Source organism: Vipera berus, assembly GCF_964194415.1.
Source record: "Vipera berus genome assembly, chromosome: 1".
NCBI lineage: Eukaryota > Metazoa > Chordata > Lepidosauria > Squamata > Viperidae > Vipera > Vipera berus.
This window is the reverse complement of record NC_138202.1, coordinates 123,903,105-123,919,787: the sequence shown is the minus strand read 5'-3', so window position 1 is coordinate 123,919,787 and position 16,683 is coordinate 123,903,105. Positions and strand designations below refer to the sequence as shown.

Here is a 16,683-nt window from a genome sequence, read left to right as displayed (position 1 = left end):
TCACATATAGCCACCTCACACTGCTATTTCTGAATAAGGCATCTTGGAGCAATATAAGGGAACAGTTTAGTGGCTTATTGTTCAGGTACCTATGTGCTATGGAATGTACCGTATATTCTTCCAATGTTCAAAATGCTGGCCACAAGGAGCGTATATTTTTGATAGGACAGCTGCACTGGAAATTATAATCAGGCTTTAGTTAATTGTGTTATTTATTTACAAATATGCTTCTCTAGAATTATAAAATATAAGTTCTTTTTTTCTTTCCTCCTTCGTCATTGTTCTCCACACCTTTACAAGATTAGTTGTTCGTGTACCTTTCACGTTCAAATTCATTTACTTTTTCTGCTCGTGAACCCTCAGACTCTGTGAAACTTGCACAAACTCTTACAGACTGTTTGCTGTCCCCTTATACAATGCTTCTAGGTATGCACCCTTTCTACCCTTCTCACAGATTTAGGCCACGTCATAATCTGTAATGCTCTCTTGAGGGTAGCGTCAATAACAGATCCACAGCAGCCATGATAGCAAATACTAGAAATTGTAGTTTACTAATTTCTGGAGGATCACAATTCAAACTGACTTCAAGTAGCTTATCTCCTCCAGAAATGTTATGAAAGAGAGCCTGAATAGGAGATTAGACACAGAAGTCAGTAGTTTCCTCCTTGATCTATTATTGTTATTTTTTCCTAGAGTTTTGCCACAATTTTCCACCAGAGCTATAAAGTATACCTCATCAGAGGATGGATTATCTAAGGTACACAATTTATTTATTTAACCTTTCTTCTATCATGGGCTCCAAGTGTAACCAATGACCAAGCCTCACCTGCTTACCTTCAGTAATCAGCTGTATAGTATGTGCCTTGAGGCCACACCAGTTTTTCCTCTGCCTCCTTTTATACATGAAACATTTTTCCTGCCAGAAGATATCAGCAGTGATTGGATTCTTGGTTCATCCCAGGATTTTTGTCATACTAGGAAAAAATATAGAACTTCCTGCATTACTCTCCACAAAAGTGATTATGGACTCAAGAACAAAATTCATAAATTGCTTTGTAAATCTGGTTGAGATGCTACCTATGCCGTTTTCACAATAAATAAATAATGTGTATAATGTGTATCACATTCAAACTTAGAATTGCCGGACTAGCCTTTCAAAAATTGAAATTAGGTCACTTCTCCCATTTCCCTTAAAAGATAGCTTACAGCCATTTTTCCCAATCTGGTATCCTGCAGAAACGTTTGGAACAATTCCCACAATTCCAGGCAACCCTTTTTCTTATGCGAATAAAGGCAAACGTTTAGAAAAAGTTACACATTCAATGTTGTAATTAAGGGAGGAAGTAATGGAGATATAAAGGCTTCTGTAATCAGTCTCTCTCCTAGCCATCTTCTTTCCCATTCCGTTTTGCAACATCAGCTTTGCAGAGTTCGTCCCGAGAGAGGAAAATGAATGTTCAAGCTCAGTGAGGGTACAGGTAATCCTCGATTTATGACCACAATTGAGCCCAAAATTTAGGTTGCTAAGTGAGACATTTGTTAAGTGAGTTTTGCCCGTTTTACAATTTTTTCTTGCCACAGTTATTAAGTGCATCGTTGCAGTTGTTAAGTTAGCAACCTGGTTGTTAAGGGAGTCTAGCTTCCCCATTGTCTTTTGTGGGATTCAGAGACCAGTCCGCCGGGTCTCCCAAAATGTCTGTCTGCCTACGTAGAGTTTATTGTATTTATACAGTTTTAACAACCAGGAAATAACGCACAGCAAAAGCATTGTTTATTGGTGTACTCCCTAGTCAATCTTAAAGAACATCCGAACATCCCAGCCAGGGCAGAGTCTCTCTTATCTAGCTGGTTCTTGGCAGTCCTTGGCAAGGCTACTTGGAATGAGCTCATAGACATGCGGATATCAGGATACTGAGGCAGGCAGTTTGCTGCGCACGGTCCCTTCATATCCTTGACCTCCATCTCTACAGTCTTTGCTTCTCAGGTGGTCACAAAAGTTGATCATGTGATCCTGGGACACTGCAACCAGGATAAATATGAACCAGTTGCCAAGCATCAGAATTTTGATCACATATGACCAGCGGGATGCTCCAAGGGTTGCGTGAAAAAACGGTCATAAGTCACTTTTCCCAGTGCCGTTGTAAATTTGAACTAAATGGAACTGTTGTAAGCCGAGAACTACCTGTCCTTGCAAATTGCTCCGCAAATGCTACGTACTTTCTTGCAGTAATTCTTAACCAAGGAAGCAGACAGCCAGGCTTTACTTCTGCTCAGACAGAGAGCCAGCCAAGCAAAATTGTTACAGAGTCTGAGCAGACAGGTTTATTGCAAGGAAAAAAAGGGGGATAGGTTGCAAAATCTTAGCTGTGTGTACCTTGGCCCTCATTTATCAATATGTATGTTACCCATTGTCACTGATCCTCTTTCTTACTGGTCTTGGTTTAATGGGGAAGGTGGTAATTGTTTACGATATTATTTTTATTTACTTATTAAACACATTTATATGGCTGCCCAAATCGCACATGGTGACTCTAGGCATCTTACACTACAAAATACGCCCATCTGTTTTTGATCTGCAACATTTTGGAAACATCCCTTTTGGTCTCCAGGCTAAGAGAATCCCATCCCAACTTTGTTTACGAGTATGTACAATGTTTTGGTGACTGTAACTTGAAATCTTTGAGTATTTCTGTTAGGGTAGTACCATCTTGTATCAAATATTTATTCATTCATTATAGGTTGGACACTCAAACCAACAACATGGGCTTCGTCGAGGAAGCACCTTAGTACACAGGAGCATGCCCAGAACAATGGATGTTACTGATTCAAGGGTAGATGATCAGTTGAGGCCTGGGCTGGAACAGCCATTGGAGAAATGGATTGGAGTCTGGCGAAGCAGAAAAAACAGTCTCCTGCAAATGGGTTCCCTTCTGAAACTGAACCCTTTTATGGAAAGGTATGTCCAGTGTCCACCTTCTGACAAGGAGCAGAAGAGGGCTGATGGTGATTTGCAGGTCCATTTGGAAAAGGAGCAGCCAGCCAGCATGCCTTCTATTGAAGGATTATGTTATCCTCAATCCAGACACTGCCCCTGTAGGAAGGCGGATGGGATAATGGAAGGTGACACCTTGCAGAAGCAAGAATGCATGAGAACACCGATAGGGGAGATGAGTGTTCGGCAGCAAAAGTTGGCCTTGCAACAAGAGGAAAAAGCATCTCTAAAGCAAGCTCTTTCTAACGAAAACCGCTCTCTAAAAGAAGAACTGACAAAATACGAAGAACAACTGAAAGAGAAAACAGGTGAGCAGGAAAAACAACAGCAGGAATTGGCCAAGGTAGTAAAAGCACTCAGAGAAGCAGAATGTAAGATTGCCAGTTTGACTGGGGAATGTCAAGAGGCATGGGCCAAGAAGGAAGGTGCTGAGAGAGCTCTCAAAGAGGCAGAAGAGAGACTGAGTACTCAGGAGGCAGAGAGGAGAGAGCATCTGGCACATATGGAGGCCCAAGGTTTGAGGCAACAGCAGCTGATTTCTCAATGTCAGGGATTGCAGGAGAAATTGAAAGTATCTGAAAAGAGCCTGGAGAGGTGGGAAGCATATGTGGCAGCCATGAAGAGCCAACACGGCCAACTGGAAACAGTCAAGGAGCTGACAGAAGAGGAATGTTGCAGGACGGTAAAAAGAGAAGACTACTCAACCGTGCAAGAAATGGATCCCCTTAAGGAGAAACTAGAGAGGAGTTTGGCTGAAATACAGAATTTAGAAAAGGAGAAGGAGACTCTTCTGGAAACTTTTGTGTCTCAAGAACAAAGTCTGGTGCTTTCCAAGCTTGAAATTAAAGACCTTCAGAAAGAGCTGCTGGTATGTCGAGAGCAACTTGTCACCCTCCAGGGGTCTCTAGAGAAGCAGGAAAAGGCCCTGAGGGACCATGAGAAAGCAGCCCTGAGTTGGCAGAGAGAGCTAACTGACCAATCTGCCTGCCTAAAGGAAAGCTTGGAGACAAACACAACACTGGAAGCCCAGTTAGAGGAAATGGCCAGCCAAAAGATCCAGCTGGAAGCAGAAACTCTTGAGCAACAGAGGAGATGGGAAAGAACTTTACAGACACTCACGGGCCAGCTAAATACTTTCGGAAAAGAAATAGTCGGACTTCAAGAGGATAAGCAACAGCTCCAAGCCGCTCTGCAACAAGCCTTTGGAGAAAGAGAAGTCTTGGTCAAACAGACAGAAAGTGCTACTGCCAGTCTGGAAGTTCAGATTCAGGAGATTACACGGCTGAGAAGTGAGCTGGAGACATGGAAGACCACCAGCCAAACTCTACAGAAAACCCAACAGGAGAAGAGTGAGAGCATAGCTTCCACGCTAAGAGAGGAGTGCCTGAAGCTGAAGAATCAAATAGAAAAGCTGCAGCTGGAGAAAGCGCAAGCCACCAGTGTAGCAAAACAGCTGAGTGAGGAACTGGGCCAATGCTGGAAATGGCCCACAGAAGATGATGTCCTGCAGATAGCACCAGTCTCTTCCATCGCAGTGACACATCTACCACGTGAGAGCAACAGCAAGGAAACCAGGGCTCCTGTGAAGGAAAGAGGCATTGTCACAGAGGGAAAGAATCATGGAATAGCAAGATCACCTTTGGCAATGAAAGAGATTCAGACTGGTGTGCTTCAGGATTTGGAAGGACCTGTAAAGAAAGATGACAGTGCCACACAGAGAGCTGGAGTGCATGAGAAGGTAGGTGCCTATTATTCTATGACAGCCAAGGAATAGGGTATCGCCAACCTTGAGGAGGGTTCCACATGTAGTTAATATTTTATCTTTTTAAATGGGATATGACCAATGGCGAGCCATATATTTAAAAAAAACTATAAGGAACTGGCGCATCTTTGCTAAAATGTTCCTAGATGTCGTGCATTGTTAAGGATACCAACTCTGTTAGATATCACTAGGATTACCTACGGAATGAAAACGGGGCTCAGTGGGGGATGCCATTTGTTTATTTTTTAGGAAATTAAAGGGATTTTTTTTCTAGTTTTCTGGTAAATTAGCTCTTTCTGGTATACATAGAGATCACAGACTTTACCAGAATGGAAGAGTTTTCGGAGAGTTTAGAAGAGATGAAGCTGACTCGAGAGATGGAGTAATAGGTTTAAGGTGCTGGTTCTTACCTATAAAGCCCTACATGGCTTAGGCCCGGGATATTTGCAGGACCGTCTGCTGCCAGGAACGACTTCCCATCGCCCTGTGCGCTCACACAGAGAGGGCCTCCTCAGGTTGCCATCGGCCAGACAATGTCGGCTGGCGACCCCCAGGGGGAGGGCCTTCTCTGTGGGGGCACCTGCCCTGTGGAATCAGCTTCCCCTTGAGCTCCGGATGGCCCCAGATCTCCGGTCCTTGCATCGCAACCTCAAAACATTTCTTTTCCATCAGGCTGACCTGGACTGACGATAGGGTCTTTTTTTAAAAAAAATGTTTTTTAATATTTTATCACTGGGGCTTGTTAGTTAAATCTTTTTTTTAACATTTGTATTATTGTGTTTTATTGTTGTTAGCCGCCCTGAGTCCTTCGGGAGATAGGGCGGAATAAATAGATAGATAAATAGATGGATAGATAGATGATAGATAGATAGATAGATAGATAGATAGATAGATAGATAGATAGATAGATAGATAGATAGATAGATAGATAGATAGAGGTGAGAGTCACAGCTCTCTGAATTTGGGTGGAATTAAAGTCAGCCTGTAGCAGTTACAGGACTGAAGGATTTGAGGGTTCAAAATCAAGTCTTAATTGGCAAAAAACCCACCTTGAGCTACTAGGAACTGCTAGAACCCACAACTTGACGATAATTCTGACTCCTGGGAGACAGGTGTGTATGCTGTCTGCCTGATAGTCACTGATCTTCTGCTATGCCTTCTTGTCATCCTTGATTTCCCAGAGTCTAGCTGGCCATTTGGATAAAATGACAAAAGATGTCCGGCAGGCAATAAAAATGTTAATAGCCAAGGAAAAAGCAACAGGTCATCTCACGGAGCAGCTGAACTGGTGAGGGCATGAACCCCATTATATTTAAAGCTGTATTTAAGGAACTGGCCAACTGACAGAGCACATGTCTGGCATTCAGAGCTCAGGGTTCAAACCATGGCATCTTCCAAGGGATGCTTGAAGAACAAACGACCTTGTCTAAAATATCAGAGATATCCCTGCAAACAGTACCAAGGGACTGTAGGTCAAAGGTGTGACCTCGGTGATTTTGAAACATAAAAGAGCAGGGAGCTTTCTCACCAATCAAGTACTTCTGATTTTCATCCCACTTATATTTTGCAAAAGAAATTTAAAATCTCTGGGTTGATGTTTTATAAAGCTTTCTAATAATGTGTTTCACTTGCTTCAAATGGTAAGGACGCAAAGACAAGTTCCTGTATTCGTGAACCTGAAACTGAGGCACAATTTCATCGGATAGTGGGCTGCTACCAGTGAAAAGAAGGCCATCTGCAATTATCAGTGTAAATTAAATTAAATGATATGTCATGGCATGTCTGTATGTTGTTTGATTCTTGTAATGGACTGGGCCCTTCTAAAGATACCATGCTCAGAGATCACAGATATAGACAATCAGCCAGTACCAGAGTGCGGCATGCCAGCAACCGGTCCGCAAAAACAAGCAGAGCCTCATCCGCGGAATGCAGGCAGCACACAAAACCACACACCCTCCGGTCCATGGGAAAAATTCTCTGTCCATGGAACCGAGCCCTGGTGCCCAAAAGCTTGGGGACCTCTGCTCTAAATCAAGGTTTAAACTGCTCTAGTAGCATTTCTTGCTTCTATGTTCCATCAAATATGATTGAACTACAACCTCTGGTAGCTGGCCAGCATGTCTAGTAATGAGAGATGCTGGGACCTACCACCTCTGCTAGATATCACTAAGATTACCTACAGAAAGAAAATCGGGATCAGTTGGGAATGTTGTATGGAAGATCCATAGGTTTCCCCTCTACTGGAAAAAGTTTCAAAGCACATTTTTGGAATGAACTATGAAGCACTCCATAGCTCTGATGTGCACAGTGACTTGCATGAGCCTTTCTTTTCCCCACTTAGCTCTCAGCAAGAAAAGGAACAATTACAACTTTTGCTGGAGAAAAACTGCCAGGAATCTAAGGAGAAGGAGAAGAAATTGAAAGAGGAGCTGTCGGAACAGGGAATGGTCATCAGCAATATGAAAATCAAACTTCTGGAATTGCTGCAGTGAGTAAAGGAAGCCCATCAGGAATAGATAATGGTTTTCTCCCACGTTGATTTTAGATTTGGAAATTCATACCTGTGGGGGGGTGGGAGCATACTACATAGGTTACAGACCAGGAAAGCTCAAATGCTGCCCATGGACACTTCCACTGCATTCAAGGTAATCAATGAAACTCTAAAAGTAGGTAGGCCCTCTTTTAGAATTGGCTTTGCAAGAAGGTCCTAAGGTGGTTCCTTTAGATTTTAGCTAATTCAGTTTAAATAAGCTTGCTGCCAAGTCTTCCTGTAACCAAGGGGTTGAAGGGTAGCACCAAGGGGCAATTTTCTCCATTTGTCCTGGGGCTCCAATTTTTTTTTAAAAAAAACTCTAGGTATGGTCAGACACATGACCAGCTTTACAGCTTTAGCCCCTACCTGTACTCTTTATACACATAGATTGTGTATCATCTGACCCATCCACTGCGACAATCAAGTTCGCAGATGATACAACTGTGGTGGGTCTTATTACAGGTGGGGATGAGACAGCATACAGGGCAGAGGTACAAAAACTATCCATATGGTGTAGTAACAACAACTTGCACCTAAACATTGGCAAGACGAAAGAGATGGTGTTACACTTCCGGAGAAAAAAGGAGGAACTTGCCCCACTTTACATCAGGGAGGACTGTGTGGAGAGAGTTTCCTCCTTTAAATTTCTGGGAGTCTACCTCTGTGAAGATCTGACCTGGAAAGTTAACGCAACCTAGGTGGCTAGAAAGGCCCAACGGAGGCTTCACTTTCTCAGGGTCTTGCGGAAGAACAGGGTAGAACAACGGCTAATGACCCTCTTTTACCGGTCTACTATAGAGAGCGTCCTCTCGTATGGTATTGTGGTTTGGTATGCTGGTCTGACAGCCGCGGACAGGAAAGTATTACAGAGGGTAGTGAGCACAGCACAAGACATTGTGGGCTGTCCCCTGACACCACTGGATGACATCGCCAGGGCTCGTTGCCTGGGAAGAGTGAGGAAAATTGTCAGGGATGACTCACACCCTGGACGGTATATCTTTACTCTCCTACCATCAGGTGGGAGATATAGGAGTATAGCCAGCCGTACCAACAGGCTGAAAAACAGCTTTTATCCGTGGGCTGTTAGGCTTTTGAATGGGATATAATCTCTGTGAACGTATACAGAATTGACTTGGGAGGCCGGTGTGTGGTGTAGTTGGTTCACATGGTGTGGTAGGATGGTGGGTTTGTTGTCACTGTGTGTTGGGGGGAGGGAGCACGGGGAGAGGCTCAGCTAATCTCAATGTACACGAGAATGTACTTTGACAATAAAGGTTTATTATTATACTACTTGTGTTAAGAAAACAATATACAGGAACTATTAACCCAGTACAAGAAAAACATTTCAATAATAGGAAACAATTGAATTCGGTGGAATGACTCTCCCTGCGTGCTGGCTTGCTCAGAGACAAAAGGAGACTTTTTTTCCCTTAAAGATGTACCGTACCTCAAAAGTACAGGACATATTGAAACCTACTGTACTGCTTCCCTAGTAAAAATGACCACAGAGCATGTTTCATACAACAGATCCCTTCACTCTCTTCTTTATACTGTCTACTGGATCTCGTCTTTCCATCTGGCTTATCTGAATCCAGCCTGTTTTTCTTCCTCTCTATTCTTATACCTCAGTTAAATTTCTTGACTTGCAAACTACATGCAGTGGAATCCAGTTGGGCAAAGTGATTTCTCTCTTTTACTTCTTACTCATCAGTAAGAAGTAAACTCCCTCTCCCTTAACTCAAAAGTGTTGCTACATTAGGTAAAAGGTAAGGTAAAGGTTCCCCCACACAGGCGTGCTAGTCGTTTCCAACTCTAGGGGCCGGTGCTCATCTCCATTTCAAAGCCGAACAGTCAGCGTTTGTCCGAGGACGTCTCCGTGGTCATGTGGCCGGCATGACTAGACGCCAAAGGCACACGGAACGCTGTTACCTTCCCACCGTAGTGGTCCCTATTTTTCTACTTGCATTTTTACATACTTTCGAACTCCTAGGTTGGCAGAAGCTGGGACGAGTAACAGGCGCTCACTCTGTTACGCGGCACTCGGGATTCGACCCGCCAAACTGCCAACCATCTAATCAACAAGCTCAGCGTCCTAACCCACTGAGCCACCGCGTCCCTTTTGTTGCTACATTAAGCCTCCTCCTATTGGCTATTTCTTTTTTTTCCTAGCCACACTTCCAGGCTAAGTTTCTTCAGCTCTCTTCCTCCCCTGTGCACCTGTTCTGCGTGCATCTGTCCAAGTCTGTCTTGCATCTACAGTTCCCCAATTTTTCCCTACTCATCCAAATTTTGATTTTTTTGCCTTTTTAATTTTTTGGGATAGAATCCCTGTTTTCTAGAGTGCTCTAAGTCTAATTTCCTTACTTAATCTCCACTGTCCAACAAGCAATATGTGATTTCTTATCCAATCTCTCCTTTCATTTACTATTTTGTATGTGTACACTTTAAGAACCAGCAACTAAATTTCATTTTTAATGTGTGCGAATTGTGCCCATGGTAAAAAAATAACAATAAAGCTTATCTATCTATCTATCTATCTATCTATCTATCTATCTATCTATCTATCTATCTATCTATCTATCTATTCATCTATCTATTATGTTTCTATAGCAGCATTTCTCAACTTTGGCAACTTTAAGACCTGGGGACTTCAACTCCCAGAATTCCGTAGCAAGCCTTACTGGCTAAGAAATTCTAGAAATTGAAGTCCACATATCTTAAAGTTGCCAAGGTTGAGAAACATTGCCCTATAGATCTTGTAGCTTCGCTTCTGACTTCTTCCCCTTACAGACCTGTGCAATCAGATTCTTAGCATCCAATTTAACTTACTTCTGCAGGCAAACTTCCTTCCATTTTGCAGCACATCTTAACTCCTTATTTCTCTACTCCATATGTATATGGGCAAATCTGGTGAGTAATGCAAAGGAAGACAATTCAGTCAGCTTACCCCCTTTGTCTTCAGTGTTTTCATACTGCCTTATTTCCCAGTGTGTCTTGAACCTTCATTCTCTTAGGGTCAGATTTAAATTTTTCCTGTACATTCTCTATTGATGAACCCGAATACTTGCACCATAATTTTACCCTAGATATAGAGTAAGAAACCTGATGGGAAGCCAATGAAAACAGCAAATAGAGCCCATTTAGATCCTGTGGCATGTTTTTCCATCATATGACACAGTACAAGGCCATTATCCACTATAGAGCAGATGGCCTGCTTATTTGTCATCCAGACAATGAATGTAATTGTTTCTATTACAAATACCTTGATTACAGGTTTAGATATATGACACTGATTATAACTGATTATATCCCATCAGGCCAGCATTGACTTTTAATGAACGCATAGATAGATTTTTCTCCATGACAATCTGCCCCTAAACTGATCCTTCAAACTTTCCAGTGGTGTGTACTCGTTGCCTTTATAACTGAGTCCAGCCACCTTGTAGTAGGCTATCCTTTTTTTCCTGTTCTTTTCCCTGCACTATCACAGAGGTAGGCCTCCACTGTACCTGGCATTGGTTTTACAAATAGCAATTCAGATCCCAGTTAGATGATAATTAGCCAGCTCATCTTTGCTACTACTGTGTTCTTGAAGATGAGAAAAATGATAGCCAATAATTAGGAATCTGAGCTAATTCAAAAAAAGGGGAAAGTGAGGGTAAACTCGCCAGCCTTTAAACAGAATTGTTTTTAATCAGCTTTGGGGAATAGATTTACCTCTTGGTACCTTTCAGATTTTGGCTGGTTAAACTGTTAATGTATCTCTGAACCAAGTTAGGAGGAGATGATAAGGGCGAGATGATCAGTATCCATTTAAAAAGAGAAGGGACAGAGAGATGTTTTCCTTTAGTAAAGGCCATGAAGGTGTGACTCCCTGGGGCCACTGAAATGTAGCATTCATTTTGAAAGACTGCAGACTATGTTCTCAATGTAACTGCTCTCCAGAAGGTGGCAGTCATTTGATCTTGTAGCTGCTGTTAATTACTTCCAAGCATTTTTATGGTAATTTTCTTTTTGGTCTGTTAAGAGAGATTGTATTGCCTTTCCTATTGGTCTCTCTGAAATGGAGGCCCATGAGAACTCTCTTTTGAAGAGAGTTATAGCAATTGGTGCTTTCCTTGCACAGATACATTCATAGTCCAACCTGTGTTTTGACCTGTGAAGATCAAATTGATGTCATTTTGTACTGACAGAGGACAATATCTGCTGACAGGCCAGTTGTATTGTATGAAACTGTTTTCAGCCAGGTGCTCTATAGTAATGAATGACCAATTTTGCCAAACCAGTTCAGATTTCAGGGTCCCAGCTGGTGACATATTCACTGTCCCTGAGTACCTTATGCAACTTGATATATTGGTGATAGAGAATTAACAGAGGTAAAAGGGAAGGGGAAAATAGAGATGTGGTTTCACTTTTAACCGTGCCGATGCTGTATATCCAATAAACTTTTCTGCCTCGGAGTTCTGATTTATTTGGTCTCATTTGTCAGAACCATGACACAAACCTTTTGTTGTAATCATTTTAACATAAAAAAAAACAAATTAGCTGCTGTATAAAATTACCTTCCTTTGGTTTACCATGACAGGATATTCGGGTTTCTTATGCCAGAGGTCATCTAAATGAATTTCATCAACTTCCTCTAAAAAGGAAGTTACGGTTAATTCTTCTAAAACCTCCAACCACTGTGGGACTTCAGAAAGAGTAACAGCATTGGGACCAAATAAGCCAAATACAAATGCCTAAGAGGGACAAAAACTGCCAAGAAGTATTTTGAAGTAACTCAAGAGTATTTGCTTTCTGTATTTTAGGGAGAAGGATGCTTTGTGGCAGAAGACGGAAGGTATCACTGTGCCAGTTGTGAATGTAGTTCCTCAGAACACAGGGTTGTGTTCTCAGTGCAAAAAAGAGTTCAAGCTTATGTCACGCCGATACCAGTGCAGGTGATGTATTTATTTACATCTGTTTCTCATTTTGATTTATAAGACTGCCCAGTTCTGACTACTGGAGATGTTACCCAGATACAATACCTACAAATGGCTGTAAAGTAAATATAACGTGGGAACAAGCATACCACAATCAAAACAGATATTGAACTCTAAGTGAGCATCCCACAATCCGTCCCAGAGCTTAGGGGGGGCGGGGAAACATAGGTTTTCAGAGAAAGATTCCTTCTCCACTAGACTGACAGACCCAGTGAATGTGATTTCCTTATTGCAGTTGATCAATGCTTGAGAATTGTCAGGACCCACCCCAATCCACGTCTTAGGAAAGAAAGAACTCTTGGAACCAGAATTTGTCCAAGAAGGAGCTTTTACTAAAACATGATTGTTAGTGGAAATACTAGACAGGATTTGAAACTGTGTTACAGATTGGTACTTTTAAATTGTCCCTGAGTGAAAATCCCCTCCCTTCAGTCCATTTGGTCAGTCCCGGATCAGTTAAAAAGTTCAGGTGTCAAAACCTTCCATGGGAGAAGAAATCTTCCATGCCTTTGCGACATTTACTTCCTCCCTTTCAGAGAAGATACAAACCAGATCTCTCCCCCCCTCCCCGCTTTCTTTGTTCTTCTCAGTTCAAAGGTTCTTCCCCTGGTCTAATGAGGGCCTCCAGGCAGGCTGAAATAAATGCAACAAATGGATAAGGATAGCCAATTAACATCTTTTCTTCTCCTCCTTGGGAATGGCAGAATCCAGTGAGGGATGTAATATTTTAGAACATACAGATAGAGTTTTATGAATGGGATATAAATGGATTCTGACAAGAACTATGTCCTCAAGTGCCTGGCCTTAGTAGAGAGTTCATCTTCCCTTCCCCCCACCCACCCCCTTGGTGGGACTGGATGAACTGGGGCTTGGTTTTCTTGGTTTTCAGATTTGCACAGTATAGTGAACCGGGGGGGGGGGGGGGAAAGTAGCTTTCCTCAGAATTGCCCAGTATATTTTTGGATTAAAACTGCCCTTCTCCTGCTTCGCTAATATTAGGTTTGAAGCAAAACATTTCAAGGCCGTCAGTTTAGGGAAGGTCGCTAATGGGTTACAGCCCTTGGAGGGAGAGAAACGAGGGAATGAGGAAAGTGCACTATGGAAAGTGCTAATGCAACTATCTCTGGTGTTGTGCTCCTGATCCAGTTTACGAGGTGAGGGGAATAGTATTGGTCTGAATTTACTTGGTAAAAGAGATGGAAGCTCCACTCTGGGGTTTCTGGCTCTTATTTACGTTGCTCAGCTACCACTGCATTTGGCATTTTCTACGGTTCAGGAGGCTGGCCATCCTTTTCCAGTAAGCAGCAGAAAAAGGAAGTCTAAACCTTAAATATGATGTTGCCATTTTCGTAAGCAGAGAAAACAAGTGTGATAAGAAATATCTCGGGAGATAAAAACAGAGAGGGTTGACCTTTAAACAGCTGGGCTTTCCCATACCACAATATTATTTGCATACTACATCTTTTGCAGAGGCTCTCAGAAGGTGGGACAGCTGTGGTGCCATCCTATTTGTTTAATCATGGTCCCACAGACTTTTCCATCTGTGATGTACTTTTACAGTACACTTTATTGTTCCTTTGCCAGCTGTGCTAATCAGCCCAGGTCCATGGCTGTCTGATGGTAGACCTGTGCTTGGGTAGTTCAAATAAAACATTTACTCAGTATTTGGCTACTGTAAAATTGTAAATTCTGTATTGAGGATCCCTGGGGAAGGGATAAAAAAAAGGAAAATGCTGATATTGCACAGCTTCTGCACAAATCTGTGGTGCATCCATGCTTGCAGTGTGATACCCAGTTCTGTTCTCTGCATCTCCAAAGAACACTGTATTTCTGCTTTGGAGAAGATGCAGCTACGGGTCAACTAAAAAGAAGAGGTTATGAGTTGCTCACCTGTGAAGGAAGATTACATGATGTAGAGATGTGAAATGGCACATTCATCCCCTCTCATAATACTAAGTCCTACGGTTACTCAATTAAGATGATTGACACAAGATTTAGGACACAGGATACCAGTTAAATTGTCTTATTTGCTATCAGTAGTTGTGATGTGCATGGGTTTTAAAAGAGAATTAGACAAACTAATAAGATGGGTTTCTCAATATCTTGTGGTTATAATAACTATACTTTATACCTTGATTATTGGTATATTTGGTATTATTGTTGGCAGGATGTTAGTTACTAGGAACACAAACCTGGCTCGTGGGCCTCAATTGGTATCTGGAAAAACTTTGCATGATCTGGCAGGGCTCTTCAATGTTTATATATTTGATATTTACAGAGGTTCATGCTTTTTAAGGTAAGCTAAGGTGATCCGTTGCATTAGGCTTTTCTTGGTTATGGCCTGCTTCCCAGGGAGATAATGGCTGCCTTCTGCATTGGTATATAAATTTCATTGGGAATAGTGTGAACCAAGACACAAGATTAAATTGTGCTTCTCATTGCTACTGTGTGAGTTAGAGTAATTAGGCAGCATTACTGATGAAGCTGAACATTCAGCCGTGACTGTATAATTCCCTTCAGATCAGACAGAGATGGGCTAGGAATCAGGTCATTAAATTTGGGCATGAATAAAAAGTGATCTCCTGTTTTCTTTCTCTCCCACTCCCATAGGTGGTGCCAGAACACTGTGTGTCATGCTTGTTCAGTGAGCAGGGGGCACAAGGAGCGCTACTGCACAGCATGCTACCAGAAGAGAAATGGTCAGAGCACATGACCCTTGCTCTCATCCAGTTATCCCATGCTATTCAGCCTCATTGCAAGCTCAGGTACCTGCTTGCATCCTGGCTATGAGTGGATTTGAGATATCAGATCCAGAAGAAAAAAAAGCAAAGGAACTCTTGAGGTGATAAAAGAGAACTACCTATCTCTGTTTGGATTGAAACTGACCCTGAACAAAAAACTCAGAAGTGGTGTGGAGCATCCCCTGTTTTTAAAATGATGCAGTGCTATTACTTGTTTGTTTTAATTGGTGTGCCAATGAGATATGAAGCCAACCTGCCTTCAGCCCTTGCAGGGATATATATTCCCCCAACCTGCTCACATAAGCAATAAAATATCAAACCATTTGGAAGCCACACGGCATTTGATCCGGGCTAAGTAATGGAGAGAGATGTTGGCCAGTTACTTGAAGAAATACAATAGAGGCATGGAGGAGACTGAATTAATTTCTTCCAGTATAGAATCAGCACTCTGCATATATAGAAAGAAAAAAAGGGAATGTGGAAGGGAATGATCTCATGGTAAGCACTCTATCCTCACTTCAGAACAGTAGTGCTAAGATGAAAAGACAGAAGAGAGAATACAAATGAATGTTTTAGCCACTGCAGAGTTTCTTCCAATCCCTACTTTTTGCTCTGTCCCATTCAGGGACCACTCAAATGATGCTGACATACACTGCCAATCTTCCCAAGTTGTCCTCTGTCATCATTCCAGAACAAATCTGTTTAGGAAAAAACAGTCAGATTCTCAAATAGCCTATGAAAAAGTTTTGCTTCAGTCTCCAAAACTTGGTGCTATTAAGATTTAGCTGGATTACAAATCTTCATCAGCAAGAACCATATTGGCCTAGTGTTGTGGGACATATATCTAATGCATGACCTGGAAGACATCAACTTATGGGAACTGGTTGTAAATTTAGCAGATATTTAAATTATTAGTTCAGAGTTAGAATGCTTACACATTTGGGAAAATGAACTAGGGGAATTGTGGCTAGGGAAGAGTCCCACTCTGAATAATTATTGTGTTAGCAATTTGTACATTATATGTTTATTCTGGTGGAGGGGGAGATATTATCATTAGCTCTGGGAACTGTAATTTGGTTGCATTCCTGGCTTATCACACTGGAATACAGATTGAAACGTTCTTGCTCAGGAGAAACCTGTATACAATTGTATACAGGTGTAGTTATGTAGTTGCTATGAAATAGGCTATGTATTTAAGAAATAAAATTTAATGAAAATCACTTGGCCGGTGTGTTGTAAATTCAGATAACATTTATATTTTAGGTTGTTTCATATGAGCCATTTTAGAAATAGTGGGAAAGTTATTCCAACAGCACTGAAAAAGATTAACGTTAATCCTGCTCTCCATATTCTCATAAGGTGGCCCATTATTCAAGCATTGCTTTCTATTGGATAAATGTGACTTTGTAGACCATTGAGCCTTGTTTACCAGCCCATCGCCCTTCTATGACAAGCAATACATTAATCTAGGACTTCAGACACAGTTGGTTAAATAATTTGGAAGTGAGAAGTGAGAAAGAGGGAGATGAAACATGATTTGCCTCTAGCATCTGTTTTCTGGCCTGGGATTAATGACTGGGAGATCAAACAGTTCAAAAAAAAATCCAGGTTTTCCCATGATAGCACAATGAAGTTAAACAATGTCATTTTCATTTTCATATAATTATATCTAT

At 41.8% G+C, this 16,683-nt stretch overlaps 1 protein-coding gene across 1 annotated transcript in view; it reads left to right on the top strand.

Moving 5' to 3' along the window:
- Positions 1–16,232, top strand: part of RUFY4 (RUN and FYVE domain containing 4) — a 28,667-nt gene extending 12,435 nt beyond the window's left edge. The window contains exons 7-12 of the mRNA XM_081324353.1: positions 694–757; positions 2,739–4,730; positions 5,936–6,042; positions 7,096–7,242; positions 12,096–12,227; positions 14,880–16,232. Of these exons, the coding sequence (XP_081180479.1) occupies positions 694–757; positions 2,739–4,730; positions 5,936–6,042; positions 7,096–7,242; positions 12,096–12,227; positions 14,880–14,982 (2,545 nt within the window). The 3' untranslated portion in view covers positions 14,983–16,232. The remainder of the gene's footprint in view (positions 1–693; positions 758–2,738; positions 4,731–5,935; positions 6,043–7,095; positions 7,243–12,095; positions 12,228–14,879) is intronic.
- Positions 16,233–16,683: the final 451 nt, after the last annotated feature.